This window comes from Doryrhamphus excisus, unplaced genomic scaffold (assembly GCF_037039965.1).
Source record: "Doryrhamphus excisus strain RoL-2023G ecotype Guam unplaced genomic scaffold, RoL_Dexc_Guam_v1.1 HiC_scaffold_24, whole genome shotgun sequence".
Taxonomy (NCBI): domain Eukaryota; kingdom Metazoa; phylum Chordata; class Actinopteri; order Syngnathiformes; family Syngnathidae; genus Doryrhamphus; species Doryrhamphus excisus.
Window position 1 is genome coordinate 3,800,549 of NW_027621862.1, and position 26,256 is coordinate 3,826,804.

A 26,256-nucleotide genomic window follows, 5' to 3' on the forward strand; every position below is an offset into this window, starting at 1 on the left:
CTACATTTTGTAGCGTTCAAATGAATGCTTAACCATTGTGCGAGTCGGACTGTGAATGGAAATTACGAGTTGCGCTCGAATGCATCACCGGATGGAAGAATGGCGGCACCGGCCATGACGGGAGGGTGTGTAATGATGATGATAATGGTGATGAGAAAGGAGGAGGAGGAGGAGGAACAGCAACAGAAATAAAACCCGTGTGTGTGTAAGCTAAGAGAGAGTGAAGAAGAGGGACCGAAAGGGGCTCAGGAGACGAAGGAGAAGAGAAGTAAAGAAGCTTCGAACAAGGTAAGGTGGCTCTCATGGCGTCGCTCCAAAGACAACACACCTGTTTATGTACCCGTATAGTTAAGCTAATCTTAGGATGAATGAAACGCTTTGTATTTAATATATATATAATAATGCACATTGAATCGTCGTAAACTGCTTAAACAAACTAATATGAAGTATTAATATTACTAGTGTACATTGCGAATGCAGCACATTATCACATCTGCCATTCACTTTTTATTGGAAAGCCATTTTGACTGTTGAATAGGTGATGGGTGTACATGCTACAATGCTAAAAAAACAAAACAAAAACAAACAAGTTGTTCCTTAAGACTGGAAATAGTGCATGGAAAACCACTGAAAATAACCCCATATTTAACTTTATTATTTAAATCATTTTTTACATTAATCTTAACATAAACCCATGCAATTTTGTGTTGGTCCACCAGATGGCAGTACGACTTCCCTTTCGAAGCATGCAGCAAAATTTCACATTTTACTTATTTTATTTTACAAAGACTGCCTTAGTACTTTGTGTAAAGGAAAGATGCACTATGTGTTGTTTTTGTGATTGTGGGCGTAGTTTGATCCCTATATAAGCTATATAAGAGATGTTCAATCTTTGTGATAATGTGTTTTTTGAATACATAATAAATAATCAAGCTCTGCATAAGACCGAACATTGTGTCTATCCCGCAACAGCCACAGAGGTAATTTAAACATGCTAACTTTTTTAACCTTGTTCATATTTCATGTCATCTATTTATTCTCCAGATTATTATTATTATTATTGTTTATTTTTATACAGGAGCCAGGCAACAACATTTCGTTGACAGTGTCACTGCTGAAGTCCATCCATCCGATACAAAAAATCAAAAAAATCCATCCATCCATCCGGTACAAAAAACATAAATCCATCCATCCGGTACAAAAAATCAAAAAAGTCCAACCATCCATCCATCTGGTACAAAAAATCAAAAAAATCCAACCATCGATCCATCCGGTACAAAAAAATCAAAAAAATCCATCCATCCATCCGGTACAAAAAAAAATAAATCCATCCATCCTTCCATCCGGTACAAAAAATCAAAAAAATCCAACCATCCTTCCATCCGGTACAAAAAAATCAAAAAAATCCATCCATCCATCCGGTACAAAAAATCAAAAAAGTCCAACCATCCATCCATCCGGTACAAAAAAATAAAAAAAATTCATCCATCCATCCATCCCGTACAAAAAAATCCATCCATCCAGTACAAAAAAATTAAAAAAATCCATCCATCCATCTATCCGTTACCAAAAAATCAAAAAAATCCATCCATCCATCCATCCATCGATCCATCCATCCATCCGGTACAACAAATCAAAAACATCTATCCATCCATCCGGTACAACAAATCAAAAACATCTATCCATCCATCCGGTACAAAAAAAAAAAAAAAATCCATCCATCCATCCATCCGGTACAAAAAATCAAAAAAATCCATCCATCCATCTATCCGTTACCAAAAAATCAAAAAAATACATCCATCCATCCATCCATCCATCCGGTACAACAAATCAAAAACATCTATCCATCCATCTGGTACAAAAAATCAAAAATCCATCCATCCATCCGGTACAAAAAAAAAAAAAAATCCATCCATCCATCCGGTACAAAAAAATTTAAAAAATCCATCCATCCATCCATCCAGTACAAAAAATTTTTAAAAAATCCATCCATTCATCCATCCATCCGTTACCAAAAAATCAAAAAAATCCATCCATCCATTCGGTACAAAAAAATAAAAAAATCCATCCATCCATCCATCCGGTACAAAAAAAATTTAAAAATCCATCCATCCATCCATCCGGTACAGAAAATCCATCCATCCATCCATCCGTTACCAAAAAAATCCATCCATCCATCCGGTACAAAAAAATCCATCCATCCATTCAACTGGTACAAAAAAATAAAAAAAAATCCATCCATCCTTTCGGTACAAAAAAATAAAAAAATCCATCCATCCATTCATCCAGTACAAAAAATCAAAAAAATTCATCCATCCATCCGGTACAAAAAATCAAAAACATCCATCCGTCCGTCCATCCATCCATCCATCCATCCATCCATCCATCCATCCATCCATCATCCATCCATCCGGTACAAAAAAATCAAATGCATCCATCCATCCATCCATCCATCCATCCATCCATGGTCTAACGGTAGTGACAGAAGCAACCTGATTTAGTAAGAGATTGTTTTTCAGCCATCCCCTTGTATTTGTGATGCATATAAACACATAACAAACTCGTCGGGCCTTTGACCAGTCCAAAGCTTCTAATGCTTGGCTAAACACCAAGGAGACTGGCACTGAGTCAGGACCCTTGGCTGTGAAATTGCAGACTGCCTTCCCCAAATACACTCACAGCCCTCCCACTTGTGCTTGGCCTGACCATCCGTCCTGCTGTGTGTCACAGTGGGGTGTGATGATGAAGGTGTTTGGGAAGCCTTGTTGCTCTTATAAGCCTCTTAAGGGCCTTCTGGTTTCCTGATCTCCTCTGCACTACATTCCCCTCCTTTATTCCTACACCCTTTTAATTGTTACACCCGCAAACGGAATAAATGCCCACAAACGTAATACAAATCTGCAGCTTTGAATGTAATAATCCCGCAAATGTCATAAATTTCTCACAAACGTAATCAAATTTGCCCACTGCAAACGTAATACTGAATTTTTATGTGAATTTTTACTGAATTATTACATTTTGTTTGTGTGCATACATGTGCGTTTTACTTATAGTATATTATTTTATGTGTGATTTTGTGTGTATATGGGGAAGAAATAATCCAAAGAAATAATAAAATAAAATAATAATAATAGTAATAATAATTGTATTAAAACAATTGCAATTATCACAATTATCTTTTTTAATTTAAAATAAATTATAATTTAATAATTAAAAATTCCTTTAATGTATTCAAATGATACTCTTTGAATAATATTTTTTCCAAAAAAAAAAAGAAAAAAAATTAAAATAAATTATAATTTAATAAATAAAGATCCCTTTAATGTATTCAAATGATACTCTTTGAATAATATTTTTTCCACAAAAAAAAAGAAAAAAAAAGAATTATCTTGTTAAAATCCTCAAAATGACATCTACACCTTCTCCCTCATTAAAAGAAAAAAGAACAAACAACAACAACAACCACAAAGATCATTATTTTGTCTCATATTACATTTGTGGGAAGTTATTACATTTACAGTTTTTCACTTTCCCACATATGTAATAATTTCTTGCAAATGTAATAGTTATTACATTATTATTATAGAATTTTTAATTATTAAATTATACATATTTTAAATTAAAAAAGATAATTGTTATAATAGCAATTGTTTTAATAAAATTATTATTATTATATTTGATTATTTCTTATTATTTCTTCCCCATATACACACAAAATCACACATAAAATAATATACTGTAACTAAAACGCACATGTACGCACACAAACAAAATGTAATAATTCAGTAAAAAGTCACGTAAAAATTCAGTATTACGTTTGCAGTGGGCAAATTTTATTGCGTTTGTGGGAAATTTATTACATTTGCGGAATTATCACATTCAAAGCTGCAGATTTGTATTACGTTTGCGGTTTATTACGTTTGTGGGCAGTTATTACGTTTGCGGGTGTAACAGTGCATCATCAAAAAATGGCTGCAAATCCGCAGACTAGAGAGTGAGAGCTTTACGGGAATAAAACGCCGCACTGGTGATTCATTTTGCATGTCAATACTTCATAGATTGAATATCCTCTCACATCTGTTTTTCCTCTCTCGCTGGAACAAGAGAAGCAAAGGCTTAATCTGTAAATGTATATTAGAATAAAAGCTGTACAACTGGAACCCCTCAAAATATGGATGCCCATAGTACCTGTAATTAGGGTTTAATGCTGCTGATTCCGATACCGATCACGTTGCACGTTACCGATGTTGTAGACTACGTAACATTTGAGAGACGTCTTGAAGTAACCTCTTTTCTTGAGAAAATTCAGATTGTCCAGTCTCTACTTCGGAATCAGAGTCACGATCCAACAAATATGGCCGTATGTTCAAAGCAGACATTTTGCAGTTTATTAACGTTGGGTTCAGCGGCTATCCGGAAGTCCTCCAGAGCATTTGGTAGTGTGAACAACAGTGGAGTGGGCGTGGCTGGAGAAGAGTAAATTAAAGCAGACCGTTTTTGCAAGAAGCACGAAATCCAAGAAAATACAGATGGGATAGGTGCAGATTCTGGAAGATGGATGGATGGATGGATTTTTTTGATTTTTTGTACCGGATGGATGGATGGATTTTTTTAAATTTTTGTACCAGATGGATGGATGGATTTTTTTGTACCGGATAGATGGATAGATTTTTTTGATTTTTTTTATACCGGATGGATTTTAAAAAAATGTTGTACCGGATGGATGGATGGATGGATTTTTTTTTATTTTTTTGTACCGGATGGATGGATGGATTTTTTTGATTTTTGTGTACCGGATGGATGGATGGATGGATTTTTTTTATTTTTTGTACCGGATGGATGGATGGATTTTTTTGATTTTTTTTGTACCAGATGGATGGATGGATTTTTTTGTACCGGATAGATGGATAGATTTTTTTGATTTTTTTATACCGGATGGATGGATGGATGGATTTTAAAAAAATGTTGTACCGGATGGATGGATGGATGGATGGATGGATGGATTTTTTTTTATTTTTTTGTACCGGATGGATGGATTTTTAAAAATTTTTTGTACCGGATGGATGGATGGATTCTTTTGATTTTTTTGTACCTGATGAATGGATGGATGGATTTTTTTTATTTTTTGTACCGGATGGATGGATTCTTTTGATTTTTTTGTACCAGATGGATGGATGGATGTCTTTTTTAAATTTTTGTACCGGATGGATGGATGGATGGATTTTTTTTTACCGGATGGATGGATGGACTCTTTTGATTTTTTTGTACCGGATGGATGGATGGATTCTTTTGATTTTTTTTGTACCGGATGGAGTTTTTTTATTTTTTTTGTACTGGATGGATGGATGGATTTTTTTATTTTTTTGTACCGGATGGATGGATTTGTAAAAAAATGTTGTACCGAATGGATGGATTTTGTTTTATTTTTTTGTTCCTTCCTTTATTGTCATTGCACAATAACACAGCAGTGAAACTGTCAACCAAATGTTGTTGCCTGGCTCCCGTATAATAATAAACAATAATAATAATAATGTGGAGAATAAATAGATGACATGAAATATGAACAAGGTTAAAAAGGTTAGCATGTTTAAATTACCTCTGTGGCTGTTGCGGGAAAGACTCAATGTTCGGTCTTATGCAGAGCTTTATTATATATTATGTATTATTATGAACAGGGACCAAACCACCCCCCCCCAACCCCCCAACCCGCTTACCGACTGGGTGAGAGACCTGCCCCCATTGTGTGGAGCTGTTCTATAGGAGTCCACAACTCAATACAAAGGGTCTAAAAATGAGCATAATAGGTCCCCTTTAAGAAATGAATATCCTCTGGAAAATGTCATCTTGTGTCAATCTTCATTCAACTGAATTACACAATATGTCACCAGGATACACTCAAATAACACAAAATAACTACACACACACACACACACACACACACACTGATGGGCAGATGGCAATGGTCTGTGTATTGGTGACCTCCATCTCTCTCCAGAGACCCATACCACAGCAAAACGAGTCTGGCAAACAGGTGGCGTGCGTGCGTGTATGCGCGCATGCGTGTGTGAGATTGTGACGTACACTATGAAGTAATGTTGCGTTTTTGGCAGCATGTAAAATATATACACATGCTATGTTTATGTGTTTCTTTTACGAGTCCGTGACCTTTTGTGTAAATCTGCTCCATTGTGTTTGGTGAGCTCTCCACCAGTGCCAGAACTGCCATCTTAAATGGGGGGGGGGGCGAGATAATACCACCATATGGCCGATGGGAACCAAGATCATTGGGTCAATGCAATGTGTTGTTGGCTTAGTGCTCTAGTAATTACAGAGAGTCAAACGAAGGAAGAGGCGCTGGAAAAGAAGGTTGAGTGTCCAGGGAGGAATTAGAAATATGCGTACTTGGTCCCTTGTTTGTAGTGGTTAAGTCTACATTTCCGCTAAAACATAGGATTACATGTTAATCAATTGAATTTATGAAATAAATAAATAAATATATACGTATATATATATATTTTGTGACTTTCTAACTACGTTTAAAAAAAAAAAAATATATATATATATATATATGTATATCAAAGGTTTCTGTGTTGGTTATTGTGTGGAGCTGTTCTATAGGAGTCCATATCTCAATACAGTGTTGAAATAGAGCTGTGTGTTTGCAGCTTTTAATCAGAAATTAAAAACTGTTTAAATATGTATGTAAAAATGAATGATTCTGGCTTTTTTTTTAATTCTAACTGTTTGCAGCAGAGGCGGGGTACACCCTGGTACACCCTGGACTGGTGGCCAATCACAGGGCACATATAGACAAACAACCATTCACACTCACATTCATACCTATGGACAATTTGGAGTCGCCAATTAACCTAGCATGTTTTTGGAATGTGGGAGGAAACCGGAGTACCCGGAGAAAACCCACGCATGCACGGGGAGAACATGCAAACTCCACACAGAGATGGCCGAGGGCGGAATTGAACTCGGGTCTCCTAGCTGTGAGGCGTGGCGTGGGTGGAATAAATAAAAAAAATCTAAATCCAAGAAATACAGATGGGTTAGGTGCAGATTCCGGAAGATCTACAAATGTTTCTGTGCTGGTTATTATGTGGAACTGTTCTATAGGAGTCCACAACTCAATACAGTGTTGAAATAGAGCTGTGTGTTTGCAGCTTTTTAATCAGAAATTAAAATGTAAATATGTATGTAAAAATTCATTTTTATTCTATCTGTTTGCAGTTGTTTCTGACATTTTTCACCTTGGTTGACATCGACGGGCATCGGGTATCACTGGAGGGACCTCGCCGTGGGTTTGGTTTACCCTCCTTCCCTCTTCTCCCCCACCCTTGCACCCACTTGCCTCGTCTGAATGACTCGGTGAAAACATGCCTGTGGTGTCGACAAACACGGGTACGACCCAATCCCATTATGATAAATGTATATACTGTACATTATATGTGTATGTGTGTGTAATTTCCATCCAAACAAACACATTGTGTACCATGTAATAGATCTACATGAGACCCTGGCCCTGCTCACCTCTCAGCTTCACCCTGATGCCAACCACAAGGAGGACCTGGTCTTCCTTAAAGGCGTCTTTACTGAGAAAAGCCTCGGCTACCTCATGAAGGTACTGTATATTTATATTGCACTTTACATTACAGAAATCTCATATATGTATATTCTTTTAGATATCATATCATATATGTATATTACTATGGACACCATTCATCAATGTTAAATGTCCTCGTGGAAGTCACATGATCATCACGATCATTTAAAGCAGGGGTCTCAAACTCAATTTACCTGGGGGCCACTGGAGCTAGGGTCTGGGCAAGGCTGGACCGCATCAGGTTTTTCCAAAAAAAAAAAAAAAAAAAACGCATTTATTAAAAACAGAAAAATATACAAACTTTTTCAGTGCTTTGGTTCCGATTTTCTACAAGAAAAGCTCTGATAAAACATTCCACTGTTCTCAAATATCTTCATTTTTATTTTTCTGCACAAAATAAGATGAAAAATAAATAAACAAATCAAGAATAAAGAAAATCAATCAGTAATAAATAAATATAATAATAATAAAATGGCAAATAATAAAAAATTAAGAAACCACATATAGTTGGTGGGTAGACAAATGATTTTTTTCAGATTAAAATGAACAAAGCATTATTAGAGCCCTGTAGACATGACAAAACACGACTATAGTCACATTTATACTCTTTTTATTTACAACATATTGCGCAACTGCAGGGTCTTGAGACACATGCTAACTCGCAAACTAGAGAGCTAGCGACCTAAACGGTAGCCTTCAAGTTATTTCCTTTTAAACTTAAATAGCCAAAAACTTACCACTTCCACATGGACAGGGAGGATAACTATTAACAGTTATTTAACCTTTAACATGAACATTAATCAAACGTAATAATTTTTTCTGGGTACATGATACCATACAGCATCCATATCAAACTTGCGCGGGCCGCACTAACATTAAACTTGCATATAAAGGCGGGGGCCTCAAACTAGTGTCCTGCGGGCCACATTTGGCCCGTTTGCCGCGTTTTTGAGACCCCTTATTTAAAGACATATGTTCATCTGTGTTTGTTTAGATCCACGACAAACTGAAGCAGTATGAGAAGCAGAGTCCATCCCCAGTGCTGCACAGCGCCTCCTGTCTGGCAGAGGATGTAAGTGCAGGCGGCCATCTGTCAAAATTCTCACTTTCCAATCAACTTTTTTTCTCCAGTCTTGATAAGAACATGTGTTACTCAGCTGACAGAGGAGCTCCAGGATGGGCCGCTTGAGGAGGATGAGAAAGAGTTACTTCTCCTACTGAGTGCTCCTCACCTTAAGGTACACACACAAACATATACTGGTGTTCAATGTTGCATGGACAGCATCACTTAAGCGTATTGAGTATGTAGTACTAAACCTCTGTAGAGCAAACCTAAATAACACGAAACAAGCGAAACTATCATGTACTAAGGCTGTTGTGTTAAAGGCATTGCAGTTAATATTTGTAATGGTGTGCACGCACGTATACAAAAGCAGTATGTTTCGCAGTTTCTTTAAGTGCAATTGTGCTCTTTTATTTAATAGCAAATGAACATACATTGTGTACTACGTCCTTGTGGTGTATTAGAGCAATCTATCAGTGCTCTGTTTTGTGTCTGTTATTGTAGCATTCATACATTTTTTTACCGCTCATCCCCACACTGGTCCCGGTTGGGGGTGCTGGAGCCTATCCCAGCTGTTTTCGGACACCCTGGACTGGTGGCAAGCCAATCACAGGGCACATATAGACAAACAACCATTCACACTCAACAACCATTCATACCTATGGACAATTTGGAGTCGCCAATTAACCTAGCATGTTTTTGGAATGTGGGAGGAAACCGGAGTACCCGGAGAAAACCCACGCATGCACGGGGAGAACATGCATCTCCACACAGAGATGGCCGAGGGTGGAATTGAACTCGGGTCCCCTAGCTGTGAGGGCAGCTGTTATTGTAGCAATGTCTACATTGTTACATTATTGTAGCAACAAGTCTGTGATTAAGGGCTGCATGGCGGAGGAGTGGTTAGCACACAGACTTCACAGCTAGGAGACCAGGGTTCAATTCCACCCTCGGCTTTTCATGTACATACATCTATTACATGATATACAATGTGTTTGTTTGGATGAAAATTACACACACACACACACACATGTGCATGTTCTCCCCGTGCATGCGTGGGTTTTCTCCGGGTACTCCGGTTTCCTCCCACATTCCAAAAACATGCTAGGTTAATTAGCGACTCCAAATTGTCCATAGGTATGAATGTGAGTGTGAATGGTTGTTTGTCTATATGTGCCCTGTGATTGGCTGGCTGGCCACCAGTCCAGGGTGTACCCCGCCTCTCGCCCGAAGACCGCTGGGATAGGCTCCAGCACCTCCGTGACCCTTGTGAGGATAAGCGGTAGAAAATGAATGAATGAATGACGTCTGTGATTAATTAATTAATCTGAAACTGATAATATTTATTCATGTATCTGTACAGTACAAACTGAATTAAAAAATTCAGCCAGGAAAATGCAACAAAATGGAGAGCATATAAGCATATTGAAGTCAAATGGGTACTAAAGATTTGTTATGATAATCGGGTGTGGAAGTACTACTGTAATATTTACATGCATATTGAAAAGTTTGCAGCATTTATGCAGCCGTGTAACTGTTGCCGTCACTTTAACGCTGTGATGCCACACAGGCTGTGCTGTCCGCCCACGACACGGTGGCCCAAAAGAACTTTGACCCGGTGCTGCCGCCCCTCCCGGAGGATGTGGACGATGACCTGGAGGAGGAGTCTGTGAAGATTGTGCGCCTGGTGAAGAACAAGGAGCCTCTGGTGAGCGCTCGTGCTTGTCTGAGCTGCGATTGTGTGTCATCGTTAATCTGGGGGGAGGGGGGGGGTCTCTTATTGATCTCTCCAACAAACGTGCCTGGTAGTGTCGGGTTAGCTAATCTGTTGTCCACGAGAATAATCTAAAAACTGTACACAGAAAACCCCTTTTATGACTTTCTAACTACGTTTTTTTTAAATATATATATATATATAAAACCGTAGTTTTTAATTTATTATTTATTTGTTCAATGTGTGTGTATATATATATATATATATATATATATATATATATATGCCCTGCAGACATGAAAAAAATAACACACCTATAGTCACCTTTATACTCCTTTTATTATTTATTATTTATTATTTATTATTTATTATTTATTATTTATTATTTATTATTTATTATTTATTATTTATTATTTATTATTTATTATTTATTATTTATTATTTATTATTTATTATTTATTATTTATTATTTATTATTTATTATTTACATCACATTGTACTACTCCTATGCTGCAGGGACTTGAAATGGCAGCTAGCTTGCGAGCTAACATTGCATGCTTTTTTTTATTCTGCTGATTTTTTGGCCTGTAACTTTGGCTTGTAATTTTTTTTTAACCGATTCAAAGCAATCATTGCTAGCATGCTAAAATTAGCGTCGTAGCATTTTCTGCCATTTTTGTGAGTATTAACTTTGCGCTACCATGCCAGGTTGTTGCATGCTAACATAGTAGCAATTATTATTATTATTATTATTATTATTATTGTTTACATCACATTGTACTACTCCTATGCTGCAGGGACTTGAAATGGCAGCTAGCTTGCGAGCTAACATTGCATGCTTTTTTTATTCTGCTTATTTTTTGGCCTGTAACTTTGGCTTGTAATTTTTTTTTTTAAACCGATTCAAAGCAATCATTGCTAGCATGCTAAAATTAGCGTCGTAGCATTTTCTGCCATTTTTGCGAGTATTAACTTTGCGCTACCATGCCAGGTTGTTGCATGCTAACGTAGTCGCAATTTAAGCCGTTTTTATAAGTTGAAGTTATAGAAACACTTTTTGCTATTATGTTAGCATGCTTACATGGCTAGCATGCTAACATTAGGATAGTAAAATTTTTAGCCATTTCCTTTGTATTAGGGTCGGGCGATCATTTTTTATGCACCGGTATAAAGGTATAGAGTCTTGCAATGATAATAAAATGACTTATATCGGTATAAATGATAAATGTAAACAAGCCGAGTCGCGCGTCGCGGCAGACTTTGCTACATAATGAATGAATGAATGAAATGCTGTAGTCATGAACGTTTGTTTGGGGAAGTTGAAAGTGTTGGAAGTTGGTTAGTCTTTGGATTGATTTGTGTGTCTCCCACCAGGGGGCGACAATCCGGCGGGACGAGGTCACGGGGGCTGTTATTGTGGCTCGGATCATGAGGGGAGGGGCCGCCGACCGCAGTGGTGAGAGTAACGACAACGACACCCCCCCCCCCTCCCACTATAGTGTTACTTTCCCTTTTTGGATCTTTTAACTCAAAGCGCCAACAGGACTTCCTCATCAGCGGTTAAACACGAGTGAGGAGATTATGTTGTGTAACGCTTTGCAAACTGTCAACAGAGATTAAACCCTCCCAGATTAGTGCCACGAGATTGCGTATTTTGACTACTCAAACTAGGGGGTGAGGGGTAAGGGGGGGTCACCTCCGTGGAGACGTTATCACCTTCATGTTCTTGTTGTGTTGCCAGGTCTGGTGCACGTGGGGGATGAGTTGCGGGAGGTCAATGGCAACCTGATAACCCACAAACGGCCGGATGAAATTAGTCACATTCTGGTAAATCTGGTCATCTCTCCTTTGGAATATTCCCAATTGGGAGACTTGTTGCTTACGGTAATGTTTCCGAGCAGTCCCAGTCCCAAGGCTCCATCACACTCAAAATCATCCCGGCCATCGTGGAAGAAGACAAGATGAAGGAAAGCAGGGTGAGGAAAATCAGTCATAATACCAAATACAAGACTATTGGTCTGAAAAGGGGCGGCACGGTGGTCGAGTGGTTAGCACGTAAGCCTCACAGCTAGGAGACCAGGGTTCAATTCCACCCTCGGCCATCTCTGTGTGGAGTTTGCATGTTCTCCCCGTGCATGCTTGGGTTTTCTCCAGGTACTCCGGTTTCCTCCCACATTCCAAAAACATGCTAGGTTAATTAGCGACTCCAAATTGTGCCCTGTGATTGGCCCTGTGATTGGCCGGCTGGCCCGAAGACAGCTGGGATCGGCTCCAGCACCCCCGCCCCCGGGACCAGCGTGAGGATGAGCCGTAAAAAAGAATGAATGCTACAATAACAGACACAAAACAGAGCACCGATAGATTGCTCTAATACACCACAAGGACGTAGTACACAATGCATGTGGACAATTGCGGACAATGTATTGCAAATATTAACTGCAATGCCAGTTTTAAAAACAGAGAACATACAGTAAGCAAACACTTGGGGACGGAGGCAAGGAAAAACCTTGAACAGAACCCAGGTCCCCAAAAACCCCAAAACACAGGTCTTAAATGCCATCATTTACTAATCTGGTCCATAAGTTCCTAGTAAACTCTGCCATCCTGCAGGTCTACCTGAGAGCTTTATTTGACTACGTTCCCTTTGAGGACCGGGCCACGCCCTGTCAGGAGGCGGGACTTCCTTTTAAAAGAGGGGACATCCTTCAGGTGGTGAGTCAGGAGGACGCTACCTGGTGGCAGGCCAAGCGAGTGGGAGACTGCAACCTGCGAGCCGCCCTCATACCCTCCACTCACTTCCAGGAAAGGTACATTAGAAATGCTGACGTCATATTAGAAGTCAGTAGAAGTATCACTCTACTGTACGTGATGTTTGTACATTGACAGGCGCCTGAGATACCGTCGGAAGACTGGCACCTTCCCCGGCTCCGTGTCCCCCAAAGTGACCACATGTAAGTTGTCATCATCATCATCATCACCACGGCAACCACACACCTGACTGAAAGACAAACCACCAAGCGACACACGTATTAGATGGCAGGTCAATCTCATCTATAAGCAATGACATGCATAAAGAGGGATTAGGGAAACCAAGCATAATCTCCATGCAATCTATCGTGTCCTGGCCTAATCCAGTTTTAGGGAGCCAAAAAGGAGATCTGGGAAAGCAGCAGGTTTTTCAGTAGAACTACTTTTAGCACCATGGAATAACAATGAGAGCTCAACAGATTGTGGCATTCAGGGCATTTTATGCCGTTTTTTGATGCTTCTGGGGCCCCCCTGTTGGGTGTGTGTTTTTTTCACGAGAAAGGTGCATTAGAAGCAAGTGAAAAAAACTACTCCTGTTGAGTGTGTGTGAGGTTTCCCCTGGTTTTTGACCAGAAAAGTGCATTAGAAGCAAGTTGAAAAAAACGACATACTAACCCCTTACGTTTTTTGTCAAAAATCACTGCCCTCAAACTCTGGCGTTTTATGCCATTTTTGGGTGCCTCACAGGCCCCTGTTGAGTGCCTGTGAGGTTTTGCCTTGTTTTTTTTTTTTTTTACGAGAAAGGTGTATTAGAAGCAAGTTGAAAAAACGACATACTAACCCCTTACGTTTTTTTTTGTAAAAAATCACCGCCCTTAAAATCTGGCATTTTATGCCATTTTTGGGTGCCTCTGGGGCCCCCCTGTTGAGTGTGTGTGAGGTTTACCTTGTTTTTTTGACCAGAAAGGTGCATTTGAAGCAAGTTGAAAAAAAATTAAAAAGAACTGGAAAAAAAACGACATACTAACCCCTTATGTTTTTTGTCAAAAATCACTGCCCTAAAAATCTGGCATTTTATGCCATTTTTGGATGCTTCTGGGGCCCCTGTTGAGTGTGTGTGAGGTTTCCCCTGGTTTTTTGACCAGAAAAGTGCATTAGAAGCAAGCTAAAAAAAAAAACATAAAAAAACGACATACGTTACATTAGAAGCAAGTTGAAAAAAACTGAAAAAAACGACATACTAACCCCTTACGTTTTTTGTCAAAAATCACCGCCCTAAAAATCTGGCATTTTATGCCATTTTTGGGTGCTTCTGGGGCCCCTGTTGAGTGTGTGTGAGGTTTCCCTTGTTTTGTTTTGTTTTTTAACCAAAAAAGTACATTAGAAGCAAGTTGAAAAAAACTGGAAAAAACTGGGAAAAAAACGACATACTAACCCCTTACGTTTTTTGTCAAAAATCAACACCCTCAAACTCTGCCATTTTTTGGTGCCTCTGGGGCCCCTGTTAAGTGTGTGTGAGGTTTCCCTTGTTTTTTTGACCAGAAAAGTGCATTAGAAGCAAGTTGAAAAAACAGAAAAAAACGACATACTAACCCCTTACGTTTTTTGTCAAAAATCACCGCCCTCAAACTCTGGCATTTTATGCCATTTTTGGATGTTTCTGGGGCCGCTGTTGAGTGTGTGTGAGGTTTCCCTTGTTTTTTTTTTTTTAACCAAAAAAGTACATTAGAAGCAAGTTGAAAAAAATGAAAAAAACGACATACTAACCCCTTATGTTTTTTGTCAAAAATCACCGCCCTAAAAATCTGGCATTTTATGCCATTTTTGGATGCTTCTGGGGCCCCCCTGTTGGGTGTGTGTTTTTTTCACGAGAAAGGTGCATTAGAAGCAAGTTGAAAAAAACGACATACTAACCCCTTACGTTTTTTGTCAAAAATCACCGCCCTCAAACTCTGGCATTTTATGCCATTTTTGGATGTTTCTGGGGCCGCTGTTGAGTGTGTGTGAGGTTTCCCTTGTTTTTTTTTTTTAACCAAAAAAGTACATTAGAAGCAAGTTGAAAAAAATGAAAAAAAAGGAAAAAAACGACATACTAACTCCTTATGTTTTTTGTCAAAAATCACCGCCCTAAAAATCTGGCATTTTATGCCATTTTTGGGTGCTTCTGGGGCCCCTGTTGAGTGTGTGTGAGGTTTCCCTTGTTTTTTTTTTGTTTTTTTTTTTTTTTTACCAGAAAAGTGTATTAGAAGCAAGTTAAAAATATGACATACTAACCTTACGTTTTTTGTCAAAAATCAACACCCCAAAATGTTGGCATTTTATGCCATTTTTGGGTTCTCCTGGGGCCCCTGTTGAGTGTGTGTGAGGTTTCCCTTGTTTTTTTTGACCAGAAAAGTGCATTAGAAGCAAGTTGAAAAAAAAACTGAAAAAAACGACATACTAACCCCTTACGTTTTTTGTCAAAAATCGACACCTGAAAATGTTGGCATTTTATGCCATTTTTGGGTTCTCCTGGGGCCCCTGTTGAGTGTGTGTGAGGTTTCCCTTGTTTTTTTTTTTACCAGAAAAGTGCATTAGAAGCAAGTTGAAAAAAAACAACATACTAACCCCTTATGTTTTTTGTCATAAATCACCAAATTCAAACACTGGAATTTTGTGCCATTTTTGGGTTCCCCTGTGGCCCCTGTTGAGTGTGTGTGAGGTTTCCCTTGTTTTTTTTTTTTTTTTACCAGAAAAGTGCATTAGAAGCAAGTTGAAAAAAAACGACATACTAACCCCTTACGTTTTTTGTCAAAAATCGACACCGGAAAATTTTGGCATTTTATGCCATTTTTGGGTGCTCCTGGGGCCCCTGGTGAGTGTGTGTGAGGTTTCCCTTGTTTTGTTTTTTTTTTAACCAAAAAAGTACATTAGAAGCAAGTTGAAAAAAAACTGAAAAAAACGACATACTAACCCCTTACGTTTTTTGTCAAAAATCACCGCCCTAAAATTTTGTCATTTTATGCCATTTTTGGATGCTTTTGGGGCCCCTGTTGAGTGTGTGTGAGGTTTCCCTTGTTTTGTTTTTTTTTTAACCAAAAAAGTACATTAGAAGCAAGTTGAAAAAAAACTGAAAAAAACGACATACTAACCCCTTACGTTTTTTGTCAAAAATCACCGCCCTAAAATTTTGTCATTTTATGCCATTTTTGGATGCTTTGGGGGCCCCTGGTGAGTGTGTGTGAGGTTTCCCTTGTTTTTTTTACTTGAAAAGTACATTAGAAGCAAGTTGAAAAAAACATAAAAACGCCTTATGTTTTTTTCTGTTATGGTGAAATCCAAGAGTTTTGTAAGTTTTGTAAGTTATTCTATAGAATCCGTGGTTGTCATGTTGTGTTGCTCTTTGCAGTGATGTTGTGTGTCATTCCTTGCATTGCTGCTGTCAGACGAGCGGGCTGAACAAGGTACACACACACACACACACACACACACACACATAAGCATGGGTTGTGTACACACCAACAATCCTTCAATCATTCCATTTGTTGTGACCTCCAAGTGACCTCACCCTCTTTTCCTCTTGCCCCCACCCCCCCTCCCCCCACGCAGAGGACGCCAATGTTGAGGGGAAGGACATCGGTGAGGACGAATGACTGATTGCATTGCAATCCACCATGTTTGTGTGCTAAGCGATGGTCGGGATTAATGGCGTCGGGATCGTAGCCGCAGCTTTTCGTCATTTTAGGCAAAGCCGCCAATCAATCTTAAGTTAGCATGCCGTGTTGCAAAAAGCTAAAGGTTAGCTTGAAGCTAAGTGCTATCATCTCGGCTTGTAGTTTCTCCCACATCAAAAGTAGCAGCTGCCTTCTGCGGCCATGCTGCTCTGGTGGGATTTGAACCCAGGTACCCCGTCCTCCATTGTTTCCCTCAGGGTTGACTTGTGTTCTGATTCCTGCGGCTTCTTATTTGTCCACAGCTGGCCTGCGCAGAAGTTTTCGGCTCAAGAAGGAGCGCCAGAATTCACCGGGAGAACCTCGGACTCCGGACGCCGATCATTCCGATTTCCTGATTTACGAGGAAGTCACGCTTTATGTGCCGCGTCCCGGGGAACGGCCTCGTCTCGTCGTGCTGCTAGGTGCGTCACAGATTAATCGTATCGATTATTGATCTAGTCAAGTCTTGGAATAATCTGATCCCAACACCGCAGGATCCCTCGGCGCTCGTATCGCCGACATCAAACAGAAAGTGATTGCCGAGAATCCTCGACTTTACGGCCTGGCCGTGCCTCGTAAGTTCGCCTTTTATCGAAGTCTTTTCCTTCGTATGAAAACGATTCAAAACATCCATGTGACCTCAAGACACCACGCGACCCAGGAAGAGTCACGAGCGGGAAGGCGTGGAGTACCACTTCGTCACCAAAGCGGCGTTCGAGGCGGACATGCGCCACGGCAAGTAAGTCGAATCGACACGACTCGCCGATGGTGCCGCGCTACAACGCTCCTCTCACACCGCATCTGCTTCCATGCAGATTTATTGAATACGGGGAATACAAGGACAATCTCTACGGAACCAGTTTGGAATCCATTCACAGCATTCTGGATCAGAACAAGATCTGCCTTGTGGACGTGCAACCTGAGGTTAGTGTTCATTATTGGAGCTGTTATGGCCTTCAATTTGGGATGCGGTTCACCAGTTTCACCACTAGATGGTGCTGCTACACTCTGGTTCAGTCATTCGTTTTAATACAGTACGCACTATAGTGCAGAACTGTACTTCATTCATTCATTTTCTACCGCTTTTCCTCGTGAGGGTGCTGGAGCCTATCCCAGCTGTCTTTGGGGCGAGAGGCAGGGTACACCCTGGACTGGTGGCCAGCCAATCACAGGGCACATATAGACAAACAACCATTCACACTCACATTCATACCTATGGACAATTTGGAGTCGCTAATTAACCTAGCATGTTTTTGGAATGTGGGAGGAAACCGGAGTACCCGGTCCACCCGAGGGTGGAATTGAACTCTGGTCTCCAGGGTGTAAGGCCTGCACGCTAACCACTCGTCCACCATGCAGCCTCACTACAGTCATTCATTCATTATCTACCGCTTTTCCTCACGAGGGTCCCGGGGGTGCTGGAGCCTATCCCAGCTGTCTTTGGGCGCGAGGCACCCAATCACAAGGCACATATAGACAAACAACCATTCACACTCACATTCATAGCTTGAACAATTTGGAGTCGCTAATTAACCTAGCATGTTTTTGGAATGTGGGAGGAAACCAGAGTACCTGGAGAAAACCCACGAAACTCCACATAGAGATGGCCGAGGGTGGAATTGAACCCTGGTCTCCTAGCTGTGAGGTCTGCGTGCTAACCACTAGACCGCCGTGCCGCCATAACTGTACTTTTTAATGGTGAAAATAAAATGACCTTTCCTTTTTTAATCTGAATTAAAGTATCAATTTTGTGTATCATTGCTTTCTATTAAGATGATGTATAACATGCCTGGTGGGATATGTCGTGCTTGTCTACCAGGCACTCCCGATTCTTCGTACATCTGCGTTCAAGCCCTTCATCATCCTGGTGAGACCCTCCGTGTTCGACAGCGAGAAGAAATCGCTCAGCTCCTGTTCCTCGCTGCACAGCATGGCCATCACGGTGAGTCAAAATGCTTTGTATGTCGCCATAGCAACCACAGCTGACGTGGAAGAGCATTCATGTAAAGAAGTACAATGATACGCCGACGCATTCCCATACTGAGTATTACTCAATTTTTCCCCAGGAGCATGACATCCAGGACATGAGACAGTCGGCGGAAAAGATGGAGCAGTGCTATGGTCACTGGTTGGATTACGTGCTGGTCAAGGAGGACCCCATCAGTGCCAAAGCGGAACTGCATGTGATTTTGGAGCGAGTGCGCCTGGAGCCTCAGTGGGTGCCGTTGTCCTGGGTAAGGACCTAGCTAACACGTCTAAGTTGCCAAACGGGCCATTCCATGCTTTGTAAATGTTCACTGTGTAGTGTAGCGGTAGTGTAGCGGTAGCGTAGCATAGCGGTAGTGTAGTGGTTGTGGCATCAACTTGCTACAAAGTGCCAAAAGAAAAATGACGCATATCGGCAGCTACTTAACTGTTTGTTTTTTTGTTCCTAGTGTTTGTTGATAATAATGAAGTCTTTTCAAATGACACTCTTGTGGGCTGTTTTATTTTAGGACAACACATAGAAAGAAGCAAAAGGCAGGAAAATATACACGTAAAAAGACAGCAGGTTACTTCCACAGCTTCTTGATGGACATGTTCTTCTCACTGTCTTTCTGCATCACCTGGGGGGGGGACACGGAGGAAGAGTCAGCCAAAATATTAGGTACCCTATCATACATGTGTAAGAAAAAGATGGATGTGCTCAGTTCTGTTTTAACAAATATTACAACTATAATTGCTCTAATTAACTTGTGCAGTGATTTTCAACAAGTGTGCCATGAGGAATTATTCAATATCACTTTTTTTAATTAACATGTATTAATAATTTTCTGCAAATATTATGTCATTGTCGTGTGTCATTGGTGTAAAGACTGGCAGAGTAATGTAATTAATATTCGTACGTATGGCAACACGTAGCTGATTGCCTCGTTCCTCTAATACAGTGATTTTCAACACTAGTGTACCTTGAGAAACCGTCAGGTGTGCCGTGAGGAATTATCCAATATCACTTTTTATAATTAACATTTATTAATCATCATTTGAAAATATGTCAATATCCATGAATATGGACCCAAATATTTGCTCAAACGGAAAGAATTGAACAGGGATGGAATATTCCTTTCCCCAATCCGATTGAGGTATCTTGTACCCGCTCAAACGGAAAGTTGTCAGACTGCGTTCTTCTTCGTGGTGTTTTTCTTCTTCTGTTGTTTATTGGCGGTTGGCAAGCAGCTTTGGTGTGCATTAGCGCCATCTGTGGAACAGAATCTAAACCCTTCTATACGCCATTCACAAGTCCACTTTTATTAAAAAAGAAAATACATATCTATATAAAACATGTCCTGAGTTTAATTATAAAATATTAGCAAGATTGAATTTCATCTTTTCCTGTTTAAATTTATCCCGGGTGCGTTCTTTCAGCGCATGCTGAGATATGACGTAACACGCAGATCCAGGCGTTCTTCACTTTTAAAAATGGAGGCGAGCAATCGGCACTGGACTAAGCAAAGTTTGTTTTTGATTCAAACTAAACTTCAAGACTGGACAGACGAAAAACTGTCAATACGGAGTTATTCCAACAAGTGAAAGAAAAACTTGGGGAAGCCGGTATCACGTGATGTTGGTGTTTATGTTTTACTGGGCATGCCCTATTGACTATTCTGGTTGATTATAGCGACGCATGTAGACAAGAGATTGGAATATTCCTTTCTATGGATACCATTGTTTCCCGAAAGGTCATTCGGAAAGAGAAAAGTGGTCATGTAAAAACATGGCTACTGTGGAGTGTCTGTGGTGTAAAGACTGGCAGAGCAATGTAATATTGGTCCGTGTGGCAACACCTACCTTGTTCCTCTGATAGACTTATTCATGCACGTGTGAGGTCGTGGTGACATTTTGTAACGTTTTTGGTTAGTGGTGTGCCACAAGATTTTTCTAATGTAAAAAACGTGCAAAAAACGTTGAAAAACACTTCTCTAATAGTGTTTTTCAACCTTTTTTGAGCCACGGCACGTTTTTTTTACATTGGAAAACATCACTAAGTCTATAGGAGGAACAAGGTAGGTGTTGCCACACGGACCAATATTACATTGCTCTGCCAGTCTTTACACCACAGACACTCCACAGTAGCCATGTTTTTACATCACCACTTTTTCTCTTTCCGAATGACTTTTCCGGAAACAATGGTATCCATAGAAAGGAATATTCCAATCTCTTGTCTACATGCGTCGCTATAATCAACCAGAATAGTCAATAAGGCATTTGTAGTAAAACTTCCCTGAGTTGTTCTTTGTTGGAATAATTCCGTATTGCCAGTTTTTTGTTTGTCCAGTCTTGAAATTTAGTTTGGATCAAAAACAAAGTTTCCGTAGCAGTCCAGTGCCGATCGCTGGCCTCCATTTTGCGTGTTACGTCATATCTGAGCATGCGATATGATAAATTTAACCAGGAAAGGATCACATTCAAGCTTGCTAATATTTTATAATTCAACTGGGTACATGTTTTATATAGATATATATTTTCTTTTGACTTATGGACTTATGAATGGCGTATAGAAGGGTTTAGATTCTGTTCCACAGATGGCGCTAATGCACACAAAAGCTGCTTGCCAACCGCCAATAAACAACAGAAGAAAAACGCACAATGACAACTTTCCGATTGAGCGGCTACAAGATACCTCAATCGGATCGGGGAAAGGAATATTCCACCTCTGTTAATCCGATTATATATTCATTGGGATTGGCACTTTTTTTCGGAATGAGGTGTATACTAAGGTTACATTCTTTCCGTCTGAGCAAATAAACCAAATGGAATTGGAATATTTGGGTCCACGTATACGTGGCGAGGTGAGGAAATGAACCAATGGTAAGGATGGAATTGGAATATTTGGGTCCACGTATACGTGGATTTTACATATTTGCAAATGGTGATAAATAAATGTTAATTATAAAAAGTGATATTGGATAATTCCTCACTAATTCCACACAAGTGTGCCGCGGCCCAGTGGTTGAAAATCACTGCTCTGGTAGACTCAGTGCTGCACGTGAGAGGGTGTGGTTAAATGAGTATGCGGATCAAAAGGATCTGCTGTGGCGAGTCCGTAATCAGGAAAAAGCGGACTAATAATGTATATAATAATGTATATAATAGTGTTGGTTATTGGTGTGCCGTGGCTCAAAAAAGGGTTGAAAAACACTGACCTGGTGTACCTAATGTTGCGTCCAATTAGCTAGCAATAAAACGTTAACAGAAGCTGACTGACCTTCGCCACGGCCATCTCGAAGTCCTCCTGGGTGACGTGCACTCTCCTTTCTCTCAGTGCATACATGCCGGCCTCCGTGCACACGCCCTGACCACACACACACACACACACACACACACACACACACACACACACAGCATTAAAATAAAGTGTAAACACCAACAGTATTAGCATTAGCATTAGCATTATGGAGGCAGTTCTCTCACCTTAACCTCAGCGCCTGAAGCCCCGGGCATGAGCTCAGCGATCTTCCTCAGGTTGATGCCCCGCGTTAGGTTCATCTTCCTGGAGTGGATCTTAAGGATGTCAAGACGAGCCTAAAAGGAGCAGAGGGACATCTGGAGTAAATGTGATGTCACAGCGAGCGTACGCGCAGGGAGCTACCTCTTCGTTTGGCGGCGGGAACTCAATCTTCCTGTCGATCCTGCCTGGCCTGAGCAGGGCCGAGTCCAGGATGTCGATACGGTTGGTGGCCATGATGACCTGGGGGCATTGAAGGCATCGCCGGGATCGTTTAGACCAGGATAGCCGATTACCGATATGGTTCAGCGGTGAGTGAAAGCGTTGCGTCACCTTGATGTTCTTGGTGGCCTCGAAGCCGTCCAGCTGATTGAGGAGCTCCAACATGGTCCTCTGGACCTCGCTGTCTCCGCCGGAACCCCCTTCCAGGCGAGACGAGCCGATGGAGTCGATCTCGTCCATGAAGATGATGGAGGGCGCGTGTTCTCGGGCCATGACGAACAGCTCACGCACCATCCGAGCGCCTGTAACGTGGCGTCGTTTTGATAAAGTTTCATTCAAAAGTGTGAACCAACTCTGACGTATCTACATCAACAATTTCCAGCTCACCTTCTCCAATGAACTTCTGGACCAGCTCAGACCCTGACACCCTGATGAAGGTGCAGTCGGTGTGGTGGGCCACAGCTCTGGCCAGTAGAGTCTTCCCAGTACCCGGAGGTCCGTACAGCAACACACCCTAAAAAAAAAAAAAAAAAAAAATAACCATATGGTCTGAGAACTTCCTCGCCATGAGCATCACCGGATGAAGTCCTGCTTCGCTCACCTTTGGTTGCGCGATTCCCAAAGCTTCGAAAAGCTCCGGGTGCTTGACGGGCAGTTCGATGACTTCCTTGATCTCCTTGATCTGCTTGTCCAGACCGCCAATCATCTCATAGGTTGAGTCTGGGACCTTCTCCACCATCATGAGGGACACCAGAGGGTCCACCTTGTTGGGGAGGATCTTGTGCAGCGTGTAACTGTCGTTGCGAAGGGCCACACGACAATTTGGGGTCACCTGTGGAAGAATGAAATAAATAATAATAATAATAATCTTTGTCTTTATTGAGTATATTACATGCATTAGGAACTATAGTAACACGAGAAAAAGGTACAAGAATTACATCATACCAAATTAAGGGTGTCAAAGTCAACTAAAATTTGGAGTTGCCAGCAGGCATAGCCAAGGACAGCTATTTTGAACATGCATCAGATTACAATTGAATGAATTCACAGTTCCACATGTCCAAAAGGAGTAGGAAGAAGCAAAGCTTATTAAATCCTACCCCTCCATCTGGTACTTTTACAATCAGTAACTGTTACATTTGTTCACTTCCTGCTTTCCTAATATAATTTAAGTTTTTTTTATTTAATTTTTTTAATTTAAATTTAAAAAAAATAATAATTAAAATTTTTGTAATGGTTTAATTTCATTTGAACATGCATCAGATTACAATTGAATGCATCCCATAATCAGTTCACAGTTCCACATGTCCAAAAGGAGTAGGAAGAAGCAAAGCTTATTAAATCCTACCCCTCCATCTGGTACTTTTACAATCAGTAACTGTTACATTTGTTCACTTCCTGCTTTCTTAATATAGTTTAAGTTTTTTTTTTTGTTTGTTTTTTTTAATGATGGTACGGATCTCACACACATTTCAACGTGCAAAAATCAGGGGATTTCTAACCGGATATTATTCTTTTAATATAAAAATGGCCCAATTGCTATCCCGTTATATCACATTTAATGTACTTATTTATAGATTACTTGGCCACATACATAGGAGACCCGTGTTTGATTCCCCTCTCGGGCATCTCTGTGTGGAGTTTGCATGTTCTCCCTGTGCGTGCGTGGGTTTTCTCCGAGTACTCCGGTTTCCTCCCACATTCCAAAAATTAAAAATTAATTGTCGACTCCAAATTGTCCATAGGTATGAATGTGAGTGTGAATGGTTGTTTGTCTATATGTGCCACCAGTCCAGGGTGTACCCCGCCTCACGCACGAAGACAGCTGGGATAGGCTCCAGCACGCCCGCGACCCTCGTGAGGATAAGCGTTAGAGAATGAATGAATGTATATGTGTATATATATATATATATATAATATATATAAATCTATTATGCATGTTTTTGGAATGTGGGAGGAAACCGGAATACTCTGGGAGAATAAGCTACCTCCGCACGGACATGCCCAAGTGGAAGAAAGCCCCCCCCCTTCTTCACACAATACAATTCCATTCTTGAAAAATGATTCATCTTACACTACATTTGAATCAATGATATAATATAATATGGGAACAATTTACGTATATATGAACACTCACATCGTTGATGTCTATGTTCTTGTCCACGTCCACCACAAATTTTCCTTCTGGGTGCACCTAAAAAGAGTATGAAGACAAATGATTTGTGTAAAATAGTACAAAAAAGCATACTGCAAAAGAGTGGAAAAGGCATCCAACATACCTTGACCAGAACTTTCTTTTTATCCATCACCCTGACCACTTCTCCTACATAGGAGCCCTGCTCCTGAAGTAACTGCAGCTCCTCACGGAGGAGACGCACTACAAACCAAACGTTTGGTTGCATGTCAATGTCACATTATGTCATTTTATGCATTTTAACTAAATATACCTTTAGCATTGAGTTCGTTCCTCTGAGCCTGCAGTCGTCTGAGATTCTGGCTCTTGTCGTTGACCGTCAGCTGTGAAAAGGGGCAGTTTACTCTCTCCGTAGAAATGATGCACAATTGCATAAACTTACCTGTAATTCCTCTATTTTGGAAAGGTAGTACTGGCGAAGACCTGTGCCGCCTTTACTTTCTCCCATCTCCATCTGTTGCATTCAAACATAATGAAGCATTAGATAAACAAACGTAGCAAGGACTGGAACAATGACGACGTGTAACTTGATTTTACATTTGACACGGTGTTCAACTGCTGCTGCATTTCTATTAAATCAACTGTAAATACTAATATAGTAGTAAATGCATTCGAGTGAGTCAGTACTTCATTTATAGTCTTTATAGTAACGGCACAAACATTTAACCTGGTCAGTATTTTATGTTTTTATGAAAGAATATAATGAGAGCACACCATTATCAAAATAATTCCAAAAACTATCAATTTGACAGAGAGCTAGCTAGGTCGTCGACTAGCATAGCCACAATGATACAGCAAACCGGTAGCAGGCGTTGTTTTTCAATGAAACGAGGCGTCACGATTACTACACGCATTCAAAACTAGCACATATTTATTTACAGTACCTATGGTATACGTAACAAAGCTAGGCGGCAACAATTAAAGGCGAATATAGCCCTAAACGCCACAAAAAACGAAAAAATCCACCTACATTGTCGGTCCCGTCACCCTCCATCTTGAAAATCATACTTCCGTTTGAGAGGGTGCGTATTTCCGGTATAATTCAGCTTCCCGGGTTGCTCACAGCGCTACCCAGTGGTTAAATCTATGTTGACAATTCTTACCGCTACCGCAAATAAACCACTGAAATTAAGACTACAGTTTTTTAAAGCAATTAAGGGCGAATATAGCCCCAAACGCCACAAAAAACGAAAAAATCCACCTACATTGTCGGTCCCGTCACCCTCCAGCTAGAAAATCATACTTCCGTTTGAGAGGTTGCATATTTCCAGTATAATTCAGCTTCCCGGGTGCTTACAGCGCCACCCAGTGGTTAAATCTATGTTGACAATTCTTACCGCTACCGCAAATAAACCACTGAAATTAAGACTACAGTTTTTAAAGGTTATAATAAACTTTATTGAAGTGTTCAATTATTTCGACAAAATTGTGCTCACAAATTTAATTATTAGAAAAGTAATTATAATTCGTCGGACAAAACAGGACCAGAAACACCAGTTTTAAGTGCTAACTGAAAGCCCCTGAGGACT

The 26,256-nt window shown here is 40.4% G+C and overlaps 2 protein-coding genes across 4 annotated transcripts; one reads left to right on the forward strand and one right to left on the reverse strand.

The window, feature by feature from the left end:
- The first annotated feature begins 87 nt into the window (after positions 1-87).
- On the forward strand, positions 88-19,297 carry LOC131109473 (MAGUK p55 subfamily member 3). 2 transcript variants are annotated; one of them, XM_058061528.2, is made up of 19 exons: positions 88-288; positions 7,237-7,407; positions 7,509-7,627; positions 8,604-8,681; positions 8,767-8,847; positions 10,243-10,380; positions 11,761-11,842; positions 12,128-12,213; positions 12,288-12,362; positions 12,997-13,193; positions 13,273-13,337; positions 16,560-16,577; positions 16,723-16,752; positions 17,090-17,248; positions 17,321-17,401; positions 17,472-17,565; positions 17,642-17,750; positions 18,646-18,768; positions 18,893-19,297. In XM_058061528.2, the coding sequence occupies exons 2-19, from the start codon at positions 7,383-7,385 to the stop codon at positions 19,070-19,072; spliced, it is 1,740 nt and encodes a 579-aa protein (XP_057917511.2). In that variant the 5' UTR covers positions 88-288; positions 7,237-7,382; the 3' UTR covers positions 19,073-19,297. The 2 variants fall into 2 exon arrangements, with proteins under 2 accessions (XP_057917511.2, XP_057917512.2); XM_058061529.2 differs by lacking the exon at positions 16,723-16,752.
- Positions 19,285-25,951, reverse strand: psmc5 (proteasome 26S subunit, ATPase 5). 2 transcript variants are annotated; one of them, XM_058061533.2, is made up of 12 exons: positions 25,933-25,951; positions 25,110-25,181; positions 24,981-25,050; positions 24,813-24,910; positions 24,671-24,727; positions 23,135-23,365; positions 22,921-23,047; positions 22,645-22,835; positions 22,456-22,554; positions 22,278-22,388; positions 22,072-22,158; positions 19,285-19,432 (listed from the first exon to the last, which is right to left on the reverse strand). In XM_058061533.2, the coding sequence occupies exons 2-12, from the start codon at positions 25,179-25,181 to the stop codon at positions 19,379-19,381; spliced, it is 1,197 nt and encodes a 398-aa protein (XP_057917516.1). In that variant the 5' UTR covers positions 25,933-25,951; the 3' UTR covers positions 19,285-19,378. The 2 variants fall into 2 exon arrangements, with proteins under 2 accessions (XP_057917516.1, XP_057917515.1); XM_058061532.2 differs by lacking the exon at positions 25,933-25,951 and adding an exon at positions 25,698-25,851.
- Between the last annotated feature and the right edge of the window lie 305 nt (positions 25,952-26,256).